The 19,300-nt window shown below is 34.0% G+C and overlaps 1 protein-coding gene across 1 annotated transcript in view; it reads right to left on the bottom strand.

Moving 5' to 3' along the window:
- LOC136040284 (metabotropic glutamate receptor 5-like) overlaps window positions 1–19,300 on the bottom strand; it is a 206,186-nt gene that overhangs the window by 42,695 nt on the left and 144,191 nt on the right. The window contains exons 12-13 of the mRNA XM_065724531.1: window positions 15,438–15,600; window positions 3,308–3,530 (exon numbers count right to left, since the gene is read on the bottom strand). Coding sequence (XP_065580603.1) covers window positions 3,308–3,530; window positions 15,438–15,600 — 386 coding nt within the window. The remainder of the gene's footprint in view (window positions 1–3,307; window positions 3,531–15,437; window positions 15,601–19,300) is intronic.

Raw genomic sequence — 19,300 nt, 5'->3', positions numbered from 1 at the left:
GAAATACTCGGAAGTTTTTGGTTCGTCGGGGTTTGACATTCACCCTATCCCCCCCCCCCCGAAAAAAGTAACTGATGATAATCTATTGATGACAAATTTCTTACTTAAGGATATAAAATCGAATTCAACACTGGAATCCAAATATATAAGCGTAGTTATTTTGGCTTTTTATCTCTCTCAAAATATGAATATCATCTCACAGCTTATAACCTTGTAAATATGCACGCACATTTACCGCTCCTTACATTTGTTTCAGAATATGTTTTCTGTCTTTTCGGTGTTGCAAACCAAATACCAAAAATGAATAAATGTAAATACACCTATACTTTTAGAAAAATAGCTCGGAATTTTGGTTCATTTACTAATATGGAAGTAGCAGCAGTTATATCTTATCACCAATTATTTCAAAAGGGTGGAGCTCATGAGTACAAACTGTTCTAGTTGAAAATTCGAAATGTTAAATTAAAGACTATTATTGCTTCATGTGATTACAAAAGAAAACATTTGAAACATTAGCTCAATAATTGAAGGCAAAGTCCTTCCTCATTTATTGGGAAATCTTCCCCAGCATTAGAGAGGTAATTCAACATTAAGAATATTTATCACTAACCCAATTACAAAAATACCTAATATATTAACTTTTCTTTCTCTATCTCGGCCGACAGTATGTTGTCGAAATAATGTTCGTCTTTTGGCTAGCCCAAAGTTGTAAAGAGCCTAAAAAAAAATACGTTAGACTCTGTGTAGGTGGTTTATAATTACTAGTTTGCTCTTATGGCCTACCCCCCCCCCCAAGAACAGGAAAAAGATAATCAGAGTTGGAAACATACTTTGTAAAACTACCCCAGGAATTCTCAATGTGGGGGGGGAAATAATGTAAAAGTTGAAAATTCAATGAGTTTCACTCTCGAATATAAAAGAATAAAGGAATGCTAGCTTTAGTCAAAAATGTATGTCAACGCCCGTTTCTCAACATCCAATTGTAACTTTACAAAAGTTACAAAAAGTTAGTAAAAGTAAAAGTAAAAGTCAGTTGTAAAAGTTACAATCAATTGTAACTTTACTCGCTTCCTGTAATTAAATGAAAAAAAAAGTCATGTTTTTTAACTGAAAGTAAGGAGCGACATTAAAACTTAAAACGAACAGAAATTACTCCGTATATTAAAGGGCCTTTTCCCTCCTCAACACCCCGCTCTTTACGCTAAAGTTTGACTCTTTTTCTAAACTTTACTTTTTAAAACAGCAAAAAGCTTTATTGTAAAGAGCGGGGTGCTGAGGCGGGAAAGCCCCTTTAATATACAGAGTAATTTCTGTTCGTTTTATGTTTTAATGTCGCTCCTTACTTTCAGTTAAAAAACTTGTTTTTTTTTTCATTTAATTTCTGGATATTTTTGAATTAATATCTTTTTTTTATTTTGGCTGTCCGCACATGAAAAATTAAAACGAAATTTGTATATATATATTTTTTTTTTGCTAAATGGCTCTCTCTTAGTTTTGATCGTAATATTTTCAGAAAAAGAGGGGTGAAGCAGGAGGCCCAATTGCCCTCCAATGTTTTGGTTACTTAAAAAGGCAACTAGAACTTTTAATTTTATACGAACGTTTTGTTTGTAGAAAATGTAAGTAACTTGAGAATTAACTTACATAACGAACTGTAGTTTTATATTTTTATTACGTATATGAGGGGGTTTTCCCCTTCGTTAATACCTCGCTCTTTACAATAAAGCTTAAATTTTGTCCCAATTCTTTAAAAATGGCCCCTAAATCACAAAGGCCTTAGAGTAAATAGTTGAAATTACTAAAAATACTTTAGCGTAAAGAGCGAGGTATTTAGGAGGACGTGAACCCCACATATGCATAATAATTTCTGTTTGTTTTAAGTTTCAATGCTGCTCCTTACTTTCAGTTGAATAAACGTTTTATATTTATTTTTTAATTGTTTTGTTTTTGTTTCAAATAGTGCTAGAATATCCTGCGCTCCCTTCTCGGATATTATCTAATCCCATGACGAATTCTTCCAGATCCTCCAACGTTATTCCCTCCACTCAAACCCCCCTTCCAACCAAAAAATCCCCTTGAAAACGTCTGTACACTTCCCAATAACCATTACTATACCTAAATACTGGTCAAATGTTGTAACTTGCAGCCCCCCCCCCCTTGGACAGTGATAGAGTAAGTCGTCCCTAAAGACATTGTTATTAAGTTTTTTTACTATGTTGAACAAAATGGTTATCTCAAAGTTTTGATCCGTTGACTTTGGGAAAAAAGAGCTTGGTAGGGGGCCTAGGTGCCCTTCAATTTTTTTGGTCACTTAAAAAGAGCACTAGAACTTTTAATTTCTGTTAGAATGAGCCCTTTCGCGACATTTTAGCATCACTGGGTCGTTACGATCAACACTGGGAAAAAAAGAAAACAAATAAACACACACCCGTGATCGGTCTTCTGGCAAAAATTACGAAATTCCACATTTTTATAGATAGGAAATTGAAACTTCTACGGTAGGGTTCTCTGATATGCTGAATGCGATGATGTGATTTTCGTTAACAGTCTATGACTTTTAGGGGATGTTTCTCCCTATTTTCCAAAATAAGGAACATTTTCTCAGGGTCTTAGCTTTTGATGGGTAAGATTAAATTTGATTAAACTTATATATTTAAAATTATCATAAAAATCCGATTCTTTTGATGTATCTATTAGTATCAAAATTCCGTTTTTTAGAGTTTCGTTTACTCTTCTCCTTACTACAGTTCGTTACCACGAACTGTTTGATAAATCTCTGCAATGCTACCAAAGCTACTGAAAAATAGCAAAGCTTCGGCATCAAAGCTACCAAATATAGGCTCTCCATGCATGTCTAAACTCTTCCAATTGTTCAGAAGATTACGTTAATATATATAAAGATATTAAACATATGCTGTTCGAGAATCGAAAATGAACGAACTTCCATTAAAACTTGCATGCTTAGATTTAAATTGAACTAAGAAAAATGCTTTATTTATTAATAAACTCTAGGAAAATAGTGCTGCTCATACTAAACAGCACTTTTAAAGCAATGCTAACGTAGCTAGCGTAAGTCGCTTCAACGACCATCTTATCTTTATACAATATATTTTTTTTTATGTAATAAATCTTTCTACTGGCTTAGTTACATATACTAGATTCAGCGAACATATTTCCACTCTTTTGCATTAAAAACCGATTCTGCTGAAAGTTAAACAAGGTACTCTTAACTTGTTTTTTAGTCAAGTACAGCTAATTGAGTGTTAAAGGGTTTTCTTAGTTGGTGCTGATTGACAAATGCATTTACCTGAGCAGAGGCTGACATGCATCTTGGCTTTTTGGTCATTAATCTCTTGCTACCAGAGAGGATCCTCGCAATCCTGTTAGTCTTTGTGAAAAGTGCAGCGTAAATCATTGAAAAACTAAGCCCTGGAAGAATGCGAGACAGAGAACAAGACGTGGGTGTAGGGTAGGCAAGAAGCGGTATGTTCCCAATGTAACAAAGGGCCATCCCAATCAGTATGATGTAGCTGAAAAAAAAAATTATCTTAAAGTTTCAAGACAATAACCGCTAATACTAAAAAAATTTCGGGGGGGGGGGGCGGGACCAAAGGCCCCGCCATTATTTGATAATGCTATTTGAACATAGCGATTTAATTAGGGGGCTCATATCTCGACTCATTTTTTTCACCTTACGTGCTGAAATGCTAAGCCTTCAATACATAAATCAGACAGTTCGTAGTTCGTGGTAACGAACTGTAGTAAGGAGCGACCCGGCTCAATAGTAACCAAAACTCAAAAAGATGTAATTTTGATACCAATAGCTACATCAAAAGAATCAAATTTTAATGTTGATTTTAAATATATGAGTTTCATCAAGTTTTGTTATACCCATCAAAAGTTAAGAGCCTGAGAAAATTTATCTTATTTAGAAAATAGGGAGAAACACCCCCTAAAACTCATAGAATCTTAACGAAAATCACACCATCAGATTCAGCGTATCAGAAAACCCTATTGTAGGAGTTTCCAGCCCCTATCTACAAAAATGTGGAATTTTGTATTTTTTGCCAGAAGGCAGATCACAAATGTGTGTTTATTGTGTTTAAAGCAGAAACTCGTTATAGACGGTGAAACGACAAACATTGACAAAGCTTTCTAAAAAAAATTGCAAATGAGTAAAAATATTTTGTAAGATGCATTGAAGAACTATAAAGAAGTCAAAAATAAAAACAAAGCCATGAAAAAAATCAAAATTTTTACGGATCTACAATTTTAAGTTTATCCCGGACTGTAGAAATTTAATGAGTTATAGAAATATAGTAAAATGAATGATTTAATCGAATTCCTAAAATTCTGTAAGTGATTCGGCCAATTCAATGAAGTATCAAACCACTACGAGAGATATACCCTTAAAACCACAATTTTCAAGGCATAAATATACTATGCTTCCACGCCAATCAAACAGTTCGTGGTAACGAACTGTAGCGACCCGGCTCAATAGTAAACAAAACTCTAAAAAATTGAATTTTGATATCAATAGCTATATCAAAAGAATCGCATTTTAATGCTGATTTTCAATATATAAGTTTCATCAAGTTTAATCTTACCCATCAAAAGTTACGAGCCTGAGAAAATTTGCCTTATTTAGGAAAATAGAGGGAAACACCCCCTAAAAGTCGTAGGATCTTAACGAAAATGACACCATCATATTCAGCATATCAGAGAACCCTACTGTAGAAGTTTGAAGCTCCTATCTACAAAAATGTGGAATTTTGTATTTTTTGCCAGAAGACAAATCACGGGTGCGTGTTTATTTGTTTGTCTTTTTTTTCTTTTCCCCAGGGGTCATCGTATCGACCAAGTGGTCCTAGAATGTCGCAAGAGGGCTCATTCTAACGGAAATAAAAGTTCTAGTGCCTTTTTAAGTGACTAAAAAATTGGAGGGCATCTAGGCCCCCTCCCACGCTCATTTTTTCCCAAAGTCAACGGATCAAAATTTTGAGATAGCCATTTTGTTCAACATAGTCGAAAATCATAATAACTATGTCTTTGAGGATGACTTACTCCCCCAAAGACCCTGGGGGAGGGGCTGCAAGTTACAAACTTTGACCAGTGTTTACATATAGTAATGGTTATTGGGAAGTGTACAGACGTTTTCAGGGGGATTTTATTTTGTTTGGGGGTGGGGCTGTGGAGAGGGGGCTATGTTGGAGGATCTTTCCTTGGAGGAATCTGTAATGGGGGAAGAAAAATTCAATGACAAGGGCGCAGGATTCTCTAGCATTACTATAAGAAAACAATGAAAAATAAACATGAAAACGTTTTTTCAAATGAAAGGAAGAAGTAGCATTGAAACTTAAAACGAACAGAGATCATTACGCATATGAGGGGTTCTAAAAATACTTTAGCATAAAGAGCGAGGTATTTAGGATGAGATAAATACCTTGCTCTTTATGCTAAAGTATTTTTAGTAATTTCAACTATTTATTCTACGGCCTTTCTGATTCAGGTGTCATTCTTAAAGAATTGGGACAAAACTTACGATTTAGTGTAAAGAGCGAGGAATTAACGAGGGTGCAAACTCCCTCGTATACATAGTAAAAATATAAGGTTATGAAAGTTTGTTACGTAAGTTAATTCTTAAATTACGTATATTTTTTACTAATAAAAACGTTCGTTAAAAATTAAAAGTTCTAGTTGCCTTTTTAAGTAACCGAAAAATTGGAGGGCAACTAGGCCTCCTTATCCACCCCTTGTTTCTCAAAATCGTCTGATCAAAACTAAGAGAAAGCCGTTTAGCCAAAAAAAAATTAATATAAAAATTCCATTTTAATAATTTATGTGCGGAGAGCCAAAACCAAACATGCATTAATTCAATATTTTTTTTAGCTGAAAGTAAGTAGCGACATTAAAACTTAAAACGAACAGAAATTACTCCGTATATGAAATGAGTTGTCCCCTCCGCAATCCCTCGCTCTTTACGCTAAAGTTTGACTCTTTGCCACAATTCTACTTTTTAAAACAATTAAAAGCTTTAGCATAAAGAGCGAGGGATTGCGGAGGGGACAACTCATTTCATATACGGAGTAGTTTCTGTTCGTTTTAAGTTTTAATGTCGCTACTTACTTTCAGCTAAAAAAATTAGTTTTTTTTATTTAATTTCATTAAAGTCCAAACACGCATAGTGAAGAAAATTAAAAAAGAATTTCCCATTCTGTTTCTTTTTTATTATTCACCAATCGATTGATGGAAACACCTCAGAAACTTCTGAGGTTTGGTTTTCTACCTACGTAGTGCCTAAGCAAAAGAGGTATATCCATTGTTTTTCTTAGCTGAATTTTAGTATAGCCTACACTTAGTAAAATTGATATAAAAACACATTGAATGCTTTGGGGGCAAAAAATATTTTAGCCATTTTTGGGGCAATCTTTGATCTACATTTAGTGGTCAATTAGTGCTTTATTGCCATATAAGGACGAGTTTAAAAATGAATTCGTTCGATTAAGATTCTGAGGCTCAACACCCTAATGCACCAAGCTTCACTTGAAGAAAGTCTCCACTTCTAATTGCAATTAAATAAAAAAACAAGTTTTTTTTAACTGAAAGTAAGGAGCGACATTAAAACTTAAAACGAACAGAAACTACTTCGTATATGAAAGGGGCTGCTTCCTCATCAACCCCCCGCTCTTTACGCTAAAGTTTGACTCTTTCTCCCAACTCTTCTTTTTAAAACAGTAAAAAACTTTAGTGTAAAGAGCGGGGCGTTGATGAGAAAGCAGCCCCTTTCATATACGAAGTAATTTCTGTTCGTTTTAAGTTTTAATGTCGCTTCTTACTTTCAGTTAAAAAAACTTGTTTTTTTTATATTTAATTTCTGAACGTTTTTGAATCAATGCACGTTTTGATTTTGACTCTCCGAAGAGGAATAATTAAAACGAAATTTGCATATTTATTTATTTTTGCTAAATGGTTTTTTCATAGTTTTGTTCGAATGATTTTGAGAAAAAAAGAGTTGGGGAGGAAGCCTAGTTGCCCTCCGAATTTTTGGTTATTTAAAAAGGCAACTAGAACTTATAATTTTTTACGAATGTGTTATTAGTTAAAGATATACGTAACTTATAAATTAGCCTACGTAACGAACTTTTGTATTTTCATGTTTTTATTACATATATGAGGGGGTTCACCCCCTAGTTAGTACCTCGCTCTTTACACTAAAGCTTAAATTTTGTCCCAGTTCATTAAGAATGACCCCTGAATCACAAAAGCCGTAGAATAAATAGTTGAAATTACTAAGAATACTTTAGCGTAAAAAGCGAGGTATTAGGAGGAGGTGAGCCCCTCATATGCGTAACAATTTCTGCTCGTTTGAAGTTTTAATGCTGCTCCTTACTTCCAGCTGAAAAAATGTTTTCATATTTTTTTTCTTTTTTTTAAATAAAGCTAGAAAATCCTGCGCTCCCTTCATGGAAATTTTCTTCACCCATGACAAATTCCTCGATGGAAAGTTCCCCCAACGTATCTTCCTCTTCTCAACCCCTCCCCCAAACCAAAACATCCCCCTGGGAACGTCTGTACACTTCCCAATAACCATTAATATATGTAAGCACTGGTCAAAGTTTGTAGCTTGTAGACCCTCCCACGGGGACTGTGGGGGAGTAAGCCGTCCCCAAAGACATAGTTATAAGGTTTTCGACTAAGTTGAATAAAATGGCTATCTCAGAATTTTGATCCGTTGACTTTGGGAAAATAATTAGCGTGGGAGGGGGCCTAGGTGCCCTCCAAATGTTTTGGTCCCTTAAAAAGGGAACTAGAACTTTTCATTTCCGTTAGAATGAGCCCTCTCGCAATATTCCAGGACCACTGGGTCGATACGATCACCCCTGGGAAAACAAAAACAACGCAAACAAATAAACACACATTTGTGATCTGCCTTCTGGCAAAAAATACAAAATTCCACATTTTTGTAGATAGGGGCTGGAAACTCCTACAATAGGGTTTTCTGATACGCTGAATCTGATGGTGTGATTTTCGTTAAGATTCTATGAGTTTTAGGGGGTGTTTCTCCCTATTTTCTAAATAAGATTAATTTTCTCAGGCTCTTAACTTTTGATGGGTATAACAAAACTTGATGAAACTTATATATTTAAAATCAACATTAAAATTTGATTCTTTTGATGTAGCTATTGGTATCAAAATTACATCTTTTTTAGTTTTGGTTACTATTGAGCCGGGTCACTCCTTACTACAGTTCGTTACCACGAACTACGAACTGTCTGATTTATGTATTGAAGGCTTAGCATTTCAGCACGTAAGGTGAAAAAAATGAGTCGAGACATGAGCCCCCTAATTAAATCGCTATGTTCAAATAGCATTATCAAACAATGGCGGGGCCTTCGGTCCCGCCCCCCCCCCCCGAAATTTTGTGAAATGTTTAATTTCCCCATGGTTTCTTGGGATTTCTGGCAAAAGTAGGACATTTATTAAGAATCTAGATGCATGTGTGAAGCCTTTTTTGGGGGATTTTACAGCATGCAATTATCCCGTAAAGTCACTGCCCAATTATTAACCCATTTTCTGTCTAACTTTTTAACCTCTTTGAAGTAATTAGCAATTGTACTGTCATTTTTTTGTAATAAGAGTTTGCTTTCCACAGCAAAATAGAATTATCCTTGGTATTAGGGCGTTTATCCCCCCTTTTTAGGATAAAGTACAGCTTTTAATAGATCAATTTTGGAAACTATCGTTTTTCATTAGAATCTATCTACGTTTTTGCAATAGAAGAACTACCCCCCACAGCACCCATATTGCACTGTTAACCCTAAAATTTCCCTTTCAGTGGGATATAATAGATTAATCACTGGTTCTAAATCGCTATGAACATAACCTGAGCCTAAAACGTACTTTTGAGGCTTCAGTCTTCTTCCCCCCATCCGCTACAATACTACAGATTAAAGTTAATCTGTATTTTCTGATATACGGGCTTTTTGCATTACTAAATAAAAAAGTGCTACTTTACAACTGCTGTTTTGAAGGTTTTGGACCCCCCCCAAAAAAAAAAAAAATCCTGCGTACGTGCCTGCTGTAGATAGTTGGATTTAGAGTTAATGTTACACTAATCTCAATTTTTCTAATAAATACAAGTCGGTTCAAACATTCATCACGATTATTAAGCAGTCAAGTTCATCCGAAATTCATATACAGCATTAATCAAATCCACGAAAATTTCTCAAAAGCTTTTTTAAAAAGACAATCTCACGGACAATAATTACTTTATTGTGAAACTATAATGAACAAGAGCAATATTTTCAATCTTTCTTAGTCCTTTCACAATCTTTAATAGGTAAAAAAGTAATTCCCAGAACCCAGCGTTGAAACGCAATCTATAATCAGAAATCTTATCATTGAACAAAAGTGCCGCAGAAAGGATTTGCTTGGCGTACAATTCACTTATAAATAATCACATCGATTTAACAATCAAGAACTCATTTCTTGGCATTATCCAGCACTTGATGCCTTAGAAAGCAAATTTCTATTTCTATTATTTTTTTAGATTAGAAAGAAAAGTTTGGTAAATGAAAGTTTGTAAAATAAAATATTGTGTTAAAGCCATAGGTAAATCCGTATTTACACTATCAAAAAGAACTTGGGTATGGAAAATCTCAAAAACTTTTCGCTATTGAATTATCTTAAAATTTCAATTCAAAAAATAAATGTTATTGTAATTAACCAAACGTAATTAAACAGCATGCAAAAATTAGGAACCGATTTTGAAAAGAATTCATTTGTATTATTAGGGGTAACATCAATAGCTTGCAACGTAAAATTTTAAGCTACGTAAACACAACTCATTAGTACTTCAAATCAAGTGCTAATAACAGAACGAAAACTGCAAAGATCCAGCTATACTGTTTATAGTATGGAGAATTTCAAGGCACAACGCAAATCTCTAAAGTCAGTAGCCCTTATACTGCCACAACTTCATCACTTCTGACTTGTCTACAAAATAATGATGAAAAATCAATTTTTCAACAGGAGAGGCAGCAACCGATTCGATTTTAGTGATTTTCCAAGAGTTGTAGAAGATGAAGTGAATTCAAACGCTTGAAAACCTAAAAAAAATATTATTTTTCTGCCGTGGAAAAAACATCCTTAACGGTTTATTATTCTACTGTACAAAGGCCTATATTATTTCGTGTTTTCAGTACAGGGTAGATTTTGCACAATCCTAAAAATATAGAGAATTATAGCCAGTCAGTTTATTTGTGACAATTTTATATACATATAGGGGTTTGCACAGATGAATTTTGTGCGTTAAGGGTTATGCTCTGAGAGGTATCTTTGTCAGGAGTAGAAACCTACAAGTAACTAGACCGTAACCTGCTTTGATCGCACGTTGAAAAACGTTTTTTGTTTGGTAAAGTATGTTCCATTGATAAAATAAAACACTGGCATATAATGATCTTATGATGCATTAAATAAAAAAAAAACTAGGTTTTTTAACTGAAAGTAAGGAGCGACATTAAAACTTAAAACGAACAGAAATTACTCCGTATATGAAATGGGTTGTCCCCTCCGCAATCCCTCGCTCTTTACGCTAAAGCTTTTAATTGTTTTAAAAAGTAGAATTGTGGCAAAGAGTCAAACTTTAGCGTAAAGAGTGAGGGATTGCGGAGGGGACATCCCATTTCATATACGGAGTAATTTTTGTTCGTTTTAAGTTTTAATGTCGCTCCTTACTTTCAGTTAAACAATCTAGTTTTTTTTTTAATTTAATTTCTGAACGTTTTTGAATTAATGCATGTTTGATATTGGCCCTCCGCACAAAAATTATTAAAATGAAATTTATATATTAATTCTTTTTTTGGCTAAATGGCTTTCTCTTAGTTTTGATCAGACGATTTTGAGAAATAAGGGGTGGGGAAGGAGGCCTAGTTGCCCTCCAATTTTTCGGTTACTTAAAAACGGCAACTAGAACTTTAAATTTTAGCGAGCGTTTTTATTAGTAAAAAATATACGTAACTTAAGAATTAACTTACGTAACAAATTTTATATTCTTATATTTTTATATGTATACGAGGGGGTTTGTACCCTCGTTAATACTTCACTCTTTACACTACATCGTAAGTTTTTTCCCAATTCTTTAAGAATGACCCCTGTATTTATCTCTATAGCAAGGTATTTATCTCCTCCTAAATACCTCGATCTTTATGCTAAAGTATTTTTAAAACCCCTCATACGCGTCATAATCTCTGTTCGTTTTAAGTTTCAATGCTACTCCTTACTTTCAATTGAAAAAACGTTTTCATGTTTTTTTTTCATTGTATAATGATAGAAAATCCTGTGCGCTTTTCATTGAATTTTTCTTTCCCCATGACATATTCCTCCAAGGAAAGATCCTCCCACGTAGCCCCCTCCCTCAACCCCACTCCCCAAACCCCACTCCCCAAACCAAAAAAATCCCCCTGAAAACATCTGTACACTTCCCAATAACCATTAATGTATGAGTGTATGTAAACACTGGTTAAAGTTTGTAACTTACAGCCCCTCCCCCAGGGATTGTGGGGGAGTAAGTCATTCCTAAAGACATAGTTATTATGGTTTTCGACTATTCGAAACAAAATGGCTATCTCAAAATTTTGATCCGTTGACTTTGAGAAAAAAATGAGCGTGGGAGGAGGCCTAGGTGCCCTCCAATTTTTTGGTCACTTAAAAAAGGCACTAGAACTTTTCATTTCCGTTAGAATGAGCCCTCTTGCGACATTCTAGGACCAATTGGTCGACACGATGACCCCTGGGGAAAAAAAAACAAAAAAAAAACAAACAAATAAACACGCACCCGTGATTTGTCTTCTAGCAAAAAATGCGAAATTCCACATTTTTGCAGATAGGAGCTTGATCTAGAGTTCTCTAATACGCCGAATGCGATGGTGTGATTTTGTTTAAGATTCTATGACTTTTAGGGGATGTTTCCCCCTATTTTCTAAAATAAGGCAAATTTTCTCGTAACTTTTGATGACAAAGACTAAATTTAATGAAGCTTATACATTTAGAATCAGCATGAAAACTCGATTGTTTTGATGTATATTTTAGTATCAAAATTTCGTTTTTTAGAGTTTCGTTTTACTATTGAGCCGGGTCGCTCCTTACTACAGCTTGTTACCACGAACTGTTTGACTATTTGCGCTTCATCCTTTGGTAGGTCAGGAGATAGATACCCAAGTTTCTGGAAACACCCACCGTCTTTCTCTTAAATGAAAAGGCAGACAAATGATTTGGTTCCATCTAGCTGCTCGACTATGGGTCACATTTTCCGTTCATCCCAAGTGCGAAAAACCGAATGACAAACTCAGCTGAAATCACGAACAGAAGTGGGTAGAAACAATAGATTCCAAAAAGCTTTCCAAAATTGAAAGTCACATTCATCAATCCGGCCTAAGGTCTACAATTTTTGTAAAAACCGCAGAGGTTGGACCATTACCACGTTATAATAATATAAGCTGAAATCGAGGCGCTAGGAACAAAAAAAAAAAAAAAAAAAAAAAAAAAAAAAAAAAAAAAAAAAAAAAAAAAAAAACGCGACAAAACTAAAGTGTTAATCTCGCAACACAATTAAACTGATCACTTAGTATTTCTGTTATAAAAAAAGACATATATTAAACTAATTCTGTCATATCCAGAAACAATCTACATTCCTGAGGATAATAATAGGCAACATCCAACACAGCAACTAGACCTTGAATGTCTTGACACTACAAAAATTTTGTGTGCTCTGTGAACAAGGGGAGATAGCTCTGCTCTCAATTTCTGTTACAGAAATTGTGCATCCATTCAATGTTTTTTTTTTTTTCAATCTGTACACAAATGACTCCAATGCTTTTGTAAAGTCCCAATTTACATATGAAGTCATTTAATTAGGGTTGATGCAACAGTTAATTTTCATGTTCTGAATAAGGTTATGTTATGAATTTTATATAAGGTTAAGCGTCAGATTTATCAATACTGTTGCTGTTTTCTTCTTCTGGTTCAATAAGTTCCTTAAAAACTTGCAAATACTGCTGATTAGACTACTTTATAGGGTGCAAAGCTAAGGGAATTTTAGAATAAATGATTGTGTTTCAATAATTCTTGCCAATTCTACTTTTATTTTGTGAGATTAAAAATAGCAGTCTGTTACATGGCCACTTCGGATTCATTAAAACATTGCTACTTGAAATGGCAGGACTTTTCGTTTTTATTCGGCCCAGTCATAAAGCATCTTCACCCAACTGTGGAATACAAGAATTTGGATCCGTAGCTTATTCTGATCACCGAGAAAAATTCTGAGATGAGCTTTTTAAGCAAATTTGACAGAAGTTGCAATATTGTGTCTTTGATGAGGATCTATACGCAAATCACAAATATAACAAAAGAAATATGCTTTGCAGTAATGTTTGTGTCTACGTATGGATGCAATTTATTGTAATAAGGCTAAAAAAAAGTAAAAATAAAAGGAAGGTTTTTGGTCTACTTTCAAAATGAAACAAAATACAAAAACATAGTAAATGAATTGAAAAAGTAGAAATGTGAGCTTGTCGCATTTTGAAAAAAATATTACTTATTTATTTTATATGGAAATAATGAAATGAAAACCATAAGATGAAGGCTAGAGTTTTTATTTGTAGTTGACATGAAATTAAAACTGAAATGCAATCAGAACACAAAAACTATATAAATCTGATAAATTAACTAATGGAATTCGAGTAATTTTCGTTTTAATTGCTAAATATGTTTGACAATTTTATTCGGAAACTTAATTCTTTTGAATGAAAAATTTCGAAACAAATATGCTACCTCACTAACTCGCAAAAAACTACTAATTCATAAAATCACATTTTTAAATAAATTTTTATAAAAAGTATCAAAGACACTAAAACTTAACTATGTGATTAGGTAGGGATTACTCAACGAGGGAGGCATTATACAGTGTGCATACCCCCTCCGAATTTTTTGCCCGACTCACGGAAAAGTAACAAAAATAAATGCAATCAAATTTTTCTCTCCAAAAACCTTGATATTCACCAATGTTTTTTTTAGTAAACCACTTCAAACTTTTATCTGTAAGACTCCCCCCCCCCCGAAGACAATTCTGAATATGGTCCTGCATGTTCGTCTACAAAATTGAAAAAGCCCAGGAATTCAAGTTTTATTGAAAAAGACCTCCATATACAGCAATGTAGTTTTACGCTTAACGGGCACCAAGTTTGAAAATAAGCAACTTGTGGAAAAAATCACCAGAAAATGAGCAAAACAATTATCCTCATGAAGCTCTAGAAACTTTATTGATGCTTATAGGCTAGCACAAAACAAACACTGCCATAAATCTAAACCATGCATTAATAGTGACATTATCGAAATTTTCAATGTTAATCACTTCAAATACTTGCTAGCTACTCGACTTCAACAAAAGCCTCTTTTTTAATAAAACCTCTTTTTTGACTAATTAAAATATCCAATTCTGCCATGTATAGCCCTTTAGTTTATTATTCACATATCAAAAGAACGTTATTTTCTTCTGTTCAAAATGATCACTTTTATTATATAATTTTTATAGATTCTTACTACATATTTTTGTTAAATTGACCCCATGAACATAACGGTTGTAGCACCATAATGATTGTTGTATTTCTCGACGATTAAATGCAGATAAAATAGCCTAGGTGTTACAACGGTTTGGTTGTGCTTGTTTGATAAGAAGAAAAGTTTCCACTGGTTTCCTTTTAGGATTAGGTGTGGCAAACAAAGGAGAGAATTTGCACAGCCAAAAAAAAATCTTGATAATTGTATAACAGGCAAAAGAAGAATCGTAAAAAATCCCGGTTTTCAGGTGCGAGACATGAGATGAGGCCAAGGGGCAGATATTTTTTAATTTCGATGTCCTTGGTAAACTGAAAATTATCTGTTTTGAAGACCAAAAATCGGTTTTAGCAAATGCAGTACTTTTTTACAGGTGAGGTAATGCTCTCATAGAAACAATGGTATGGTTATCGGTTCTTTGAAATAGAGATAGATGTGGTCTTGGCACGAAGATTTTCAAGCAATTTTGAACCATTAAGATATATGTATTAAGGTTAAATTTTTAATCCTCATATTTTTTGTAGATATTTTTAAATGCACAGAAGACGCAACATTTTTTTTTTTGCTACGTCGAAAGAAAGAAATTTTCTAAGATTAAGGATAAAAGCAGGGTGTGGTACTGACATATTATATAACTGTTTAAGATGAAATTTCTATGTCATTAGCTCCCTACACTTAAATATTTTACTCTTAAGAAGTTTGAAATTATGGGCATCAAGAAAAACGACAAGTTTTTAATCGTGTTGGAGATTACAACGATTTTAATAGTAATTAGTTCCGCTAAGAGTTTTTGTTCAGGAGGTAAAAACACACTATAACTTTACCTTAACTCCCTTGTTGACGCCTTTACAACTGGGGTATCATTGTATTTTATGAATATGCCCATAATAAACAGCGTTACAAGTGTCCCACAGGTAGCTAGTGTTAGTATTCCAATGACAGGAGTGTCGCTCCACTTCATATACTCTGGCTCTATCTCTTCACACGCTGAAAAATATTAAATATGGTTTTAGTGCTAAATCAAAATGTGATAACAAGCTGAAAATGATTTAGTCTTTATTGGCATTTGTATTTTTCGACCACTAAATGATCGCTCGTTTTCTACTTGGCAAATCACGATTTTGTTTCGTTGCTTTTTATTTACAACAACTTTTTGCACCATAGTCTATGAAATTTGAGTTAATTCGAATTAAATAAGAAGCAGGCTTTTTCTTATGAAAGTAAAGAGCAACATTAAAACTTGAAACGAACAAAAAATTTTCTGTATAGGAGAGGAGTTCCTGCTTTCGCAAGCCATGTTCCTTACACTAAAATTTCATAGTGACAATTTAGCAGTCGTCTAAGCAGTCGTTCTCAAATAATTAGGACAAAAAGCCAAACTTTAGCGTTAAGGGCAAGGGCTTGGGAAAGAAGAGTCCCCCTAATATATGGAGCGTTATCTGTTTGGTGAAATTTTAATGTCACTCTCGACTTTCATTAGAAAAACATGTTTTTTATTTAGTTTTTGCTTACTTTGGGCATACTCAGGGATATTCTAAATGCAAGGAGGGCTACCATCTCCAAAAACCCGGCTTTTTAAATTTTAATTTATTTAAAAGAAACGCAAAATTTCATAAGTAAAATTTCTCACTTCGTAAGAGAGATGAGAAATTTCTAATTTTGCAAATAGTGCCTTTAGTAACATGTAGCATGCCTTTAGTGGTTCACATTTGGTAATATGTTGAATTTCATTTGCTTGGCAAATTACGATTTCAATAAGGATTTCGCCCCTTTTTTTAGGATGGGTAGATCCCTGTTTCTAAAATTGTGCGAATTTTTGTTTGCAAGTAGCCTCTAGTGAGAAACCTGAAAATTAATACGTTTTCTGTATTTAGAACTGGCACAAATAATAGTTTTTTTTGTGGCATATTTTATTACCAAAACTTCTGTTTTAAAAATTTTGGTTTCCAATGACAAAGGTCGTTCTCACCTCCCCAGGAAGTTTCTTGACGATGCTCCTTACACCCTTACCTCTCCACCTTCGTGCTGGTAGGTGTGTGAATTTAATTCTTGATGTTACATCAAATGATGTTATTTGTAAGAGGGGTGCTAATACCCAACAGCACCAATATTGCAGGTGTATTCGAGAAAAAATCCTTGGGAACCAACGAGGATTAAAGACAATTCCCATCCTAGACCTCTATCTCTTAAACCCTCTTCTATTAAAGCTTTCTTTATCTGAAGGCTCATAGATAGATAGGAAATTTCAAAAAGCATATTTTTTTTGAAGCTGCAAACAAGCTTATATCACCAAAACAAATATCCACCGGCATCTCCTCCAGAATGTCTGATGCTCAATTATACATAACTATGCATAATTTTATCAGGCTTTAAGGCAGAATTTGTTCTTTTATGTCACAAAACGCAGAAAACGTCCCTTTGTAGTGGAAAAATCTTTTTTGTCACTTAGAAAGGTCAATAGTACTTTCAGTTTCTTTCTAATAAGTCATCTCGTTGCATTCTTGTAGTTTTTTCGTAGTCATCTAGTGGTATCGTAAGGATGATGATTCATCATCCTTATCGCGAAAAAACAAAAATCGTATTTTAGTATACAGGGGCTCGAGACCTCTATAATAGGGCTTTTTGATACATTTGAATTCGATGATTTAAATTTTATCAGAATCATCGGTATTATGGGAGTTTTTTCTCCCCCCCCCCATCTCCTTTCCAAATATTAACCAACTTTTTATAAAGCTCATAAGTTTTTGCGTGTAACTTTAAACTTAACGAATCATGTAAATCAGAATTGTAAATTAGATAGTTGATTCTTTTCATGTGTCTATTGTTATCAAAACTCCTTTTCAGGGGAGTTTATTACTTTTGAGACGAGTGGCTTCCAACTTACATTTCATAAATAGGGTTTAAATATAGATATTCAATATTTTTATTTAAACCTCAGTAGAAACAAAGTTCCCGGTAATGCTTGCCTCCCCCTTCCTCTAAAATTCCATGAGGGTTCTCATAGTCTCCTTCCACCTCTCCATATTTTGTGCTGTCAAACACATCAATATAATATTTCATATTACAAAGAAAACATTCTTCTACAATAGGGTGGAAGCTATAACCCCAAAACCCCATTATTGAGACTGAATCCAGTTGAAAGAAGATTACAGATTAATTTTAAACTTTGCCCTCCCCCAGACCCTCTTCAGTATTTTTCTCAATGTTCATGCAGAGCTAGAAAATTTTGGAAAAAAAGATCTTTGAGGTATCAGGCATCCCCCCCCAACCTTACACAGTGACCCACCAGCCCTCCTCTTTAATAGTTGATGCAAAATCATCTAAAATTAAATAGAATTTTATCAAACAACGAGAGAATCAACTTGGTTAAATGAAGGCTTACGTTAGTTGTCTATATTCACCATTTAAATGTATACATTGCGTGATTCTCTGGGAACCAATATACCACCATACAAGATTACTGCCTCGGAAACTAGGAAGCTAAATAAATATTGTTTTTATGTAGTTTTGAATAGATTGTTTATGTCAGAATTTTCAACCGATAGCAACTTGGCTCTCTTGGGTGAAAATTGTAGTTTTGTGCCAGAAAATAGCTGAAACACCAATTTAAATATTTTTTTTTTGTTACTTAAATAGATAACAAGGACTTATAACTTTTGTTCGAGTAAATGAAGTCATAAGTTATAACCAACATAGATTACCACAAATAGGATAAGGATTAGCGAGCCTCTAAGCCTTAAGGCCAAAGTGTCATTCACGGCAGGTTATTATAATCCTGAAGGGATTTTTCAAAAAATTGGAGGCTGAACAATCAGCACGGTTTTATATTAACAGTAATTTGCGGCGAAATTCCGAGTCTTCAAAACTAAAAAGTTGTCGCTTCAAATTTCTTCAAAACAATTTGAAATTCGAATTATTTCGAATTTCTTCAATACCTTTTGTAAGCTTTTAAAATACATTGAAAAGTTATAATCAAAGGTCATAATCTGTAAAACACATCAGTCAAAGAAAGACATCCTGAAATTACCATGTTTACGCTCATTTTAGATTGACTAAGTCGATTACTGAAGCTTTCATGATCAGCAGTTCGGAAGTGAGGAAAAAAGTGTGTTTACGTGCAATATCCAAGACAGCTCGATTGTACAAAATCTAAGTCAATCCCCCCCCCTTTCCTCTAGAAAATAGAATTGAATAAACTATGCGTTGTGATATGCGGTTTCTCTTGATTACATAGGGGCTCTTCAAAGATCTAAAATAGGACACTTATTACTAATGATAATTATTAATTATCTACGAAACTGCTGAAAACATAATTCATGTTTGTTCGCAAATCATGCTCTGGCAGTGAGCTGTTTACATAAAGGATTAACTTGCATATTGCCAGCTCCGGTAACTCTAAAATATGTTTGCAATTTTTATTTAGATTTTATAGATAATAGTTGAACAAAATAAAGCAAAACAACTCCAAATCTCTAACAAGAAAATTCCAAAAGGGAAATAATTCTGTTACCTATTATTATTAATGAACAGTCCTATTGTCGCAATTACACCGAAAATTTGCGTTTAAAGCTTCTGAAGACCTTGATTTGTCATCATTGATTAGAAACTGTACTTCCTCACCGTATTCTTATGGTTCCATATCATTCTTTAATCCTAAGCAGTGTCCGAAAAGTTACCTAGATGCGTT

Source organism: Artemia franciscana, chromosome 2 (genome assembly GCF_032884065.1).
Source record: "Artemia franciscana chromosome 2, ASM3288406v1, whole genome shotgun sequence".
Taxonomy (NCBI): Eukaryota; Metazoa; Arthropoda; class Branchiopoda; order Anostraca; family Artemiidae; genus Artemia; species Artemia franciscana.
The sequence above is the reverse complement of the archived record's forward strand: the minus strand, read 5'-3'. Positions and strand labels throughout refer to the sequence as shown.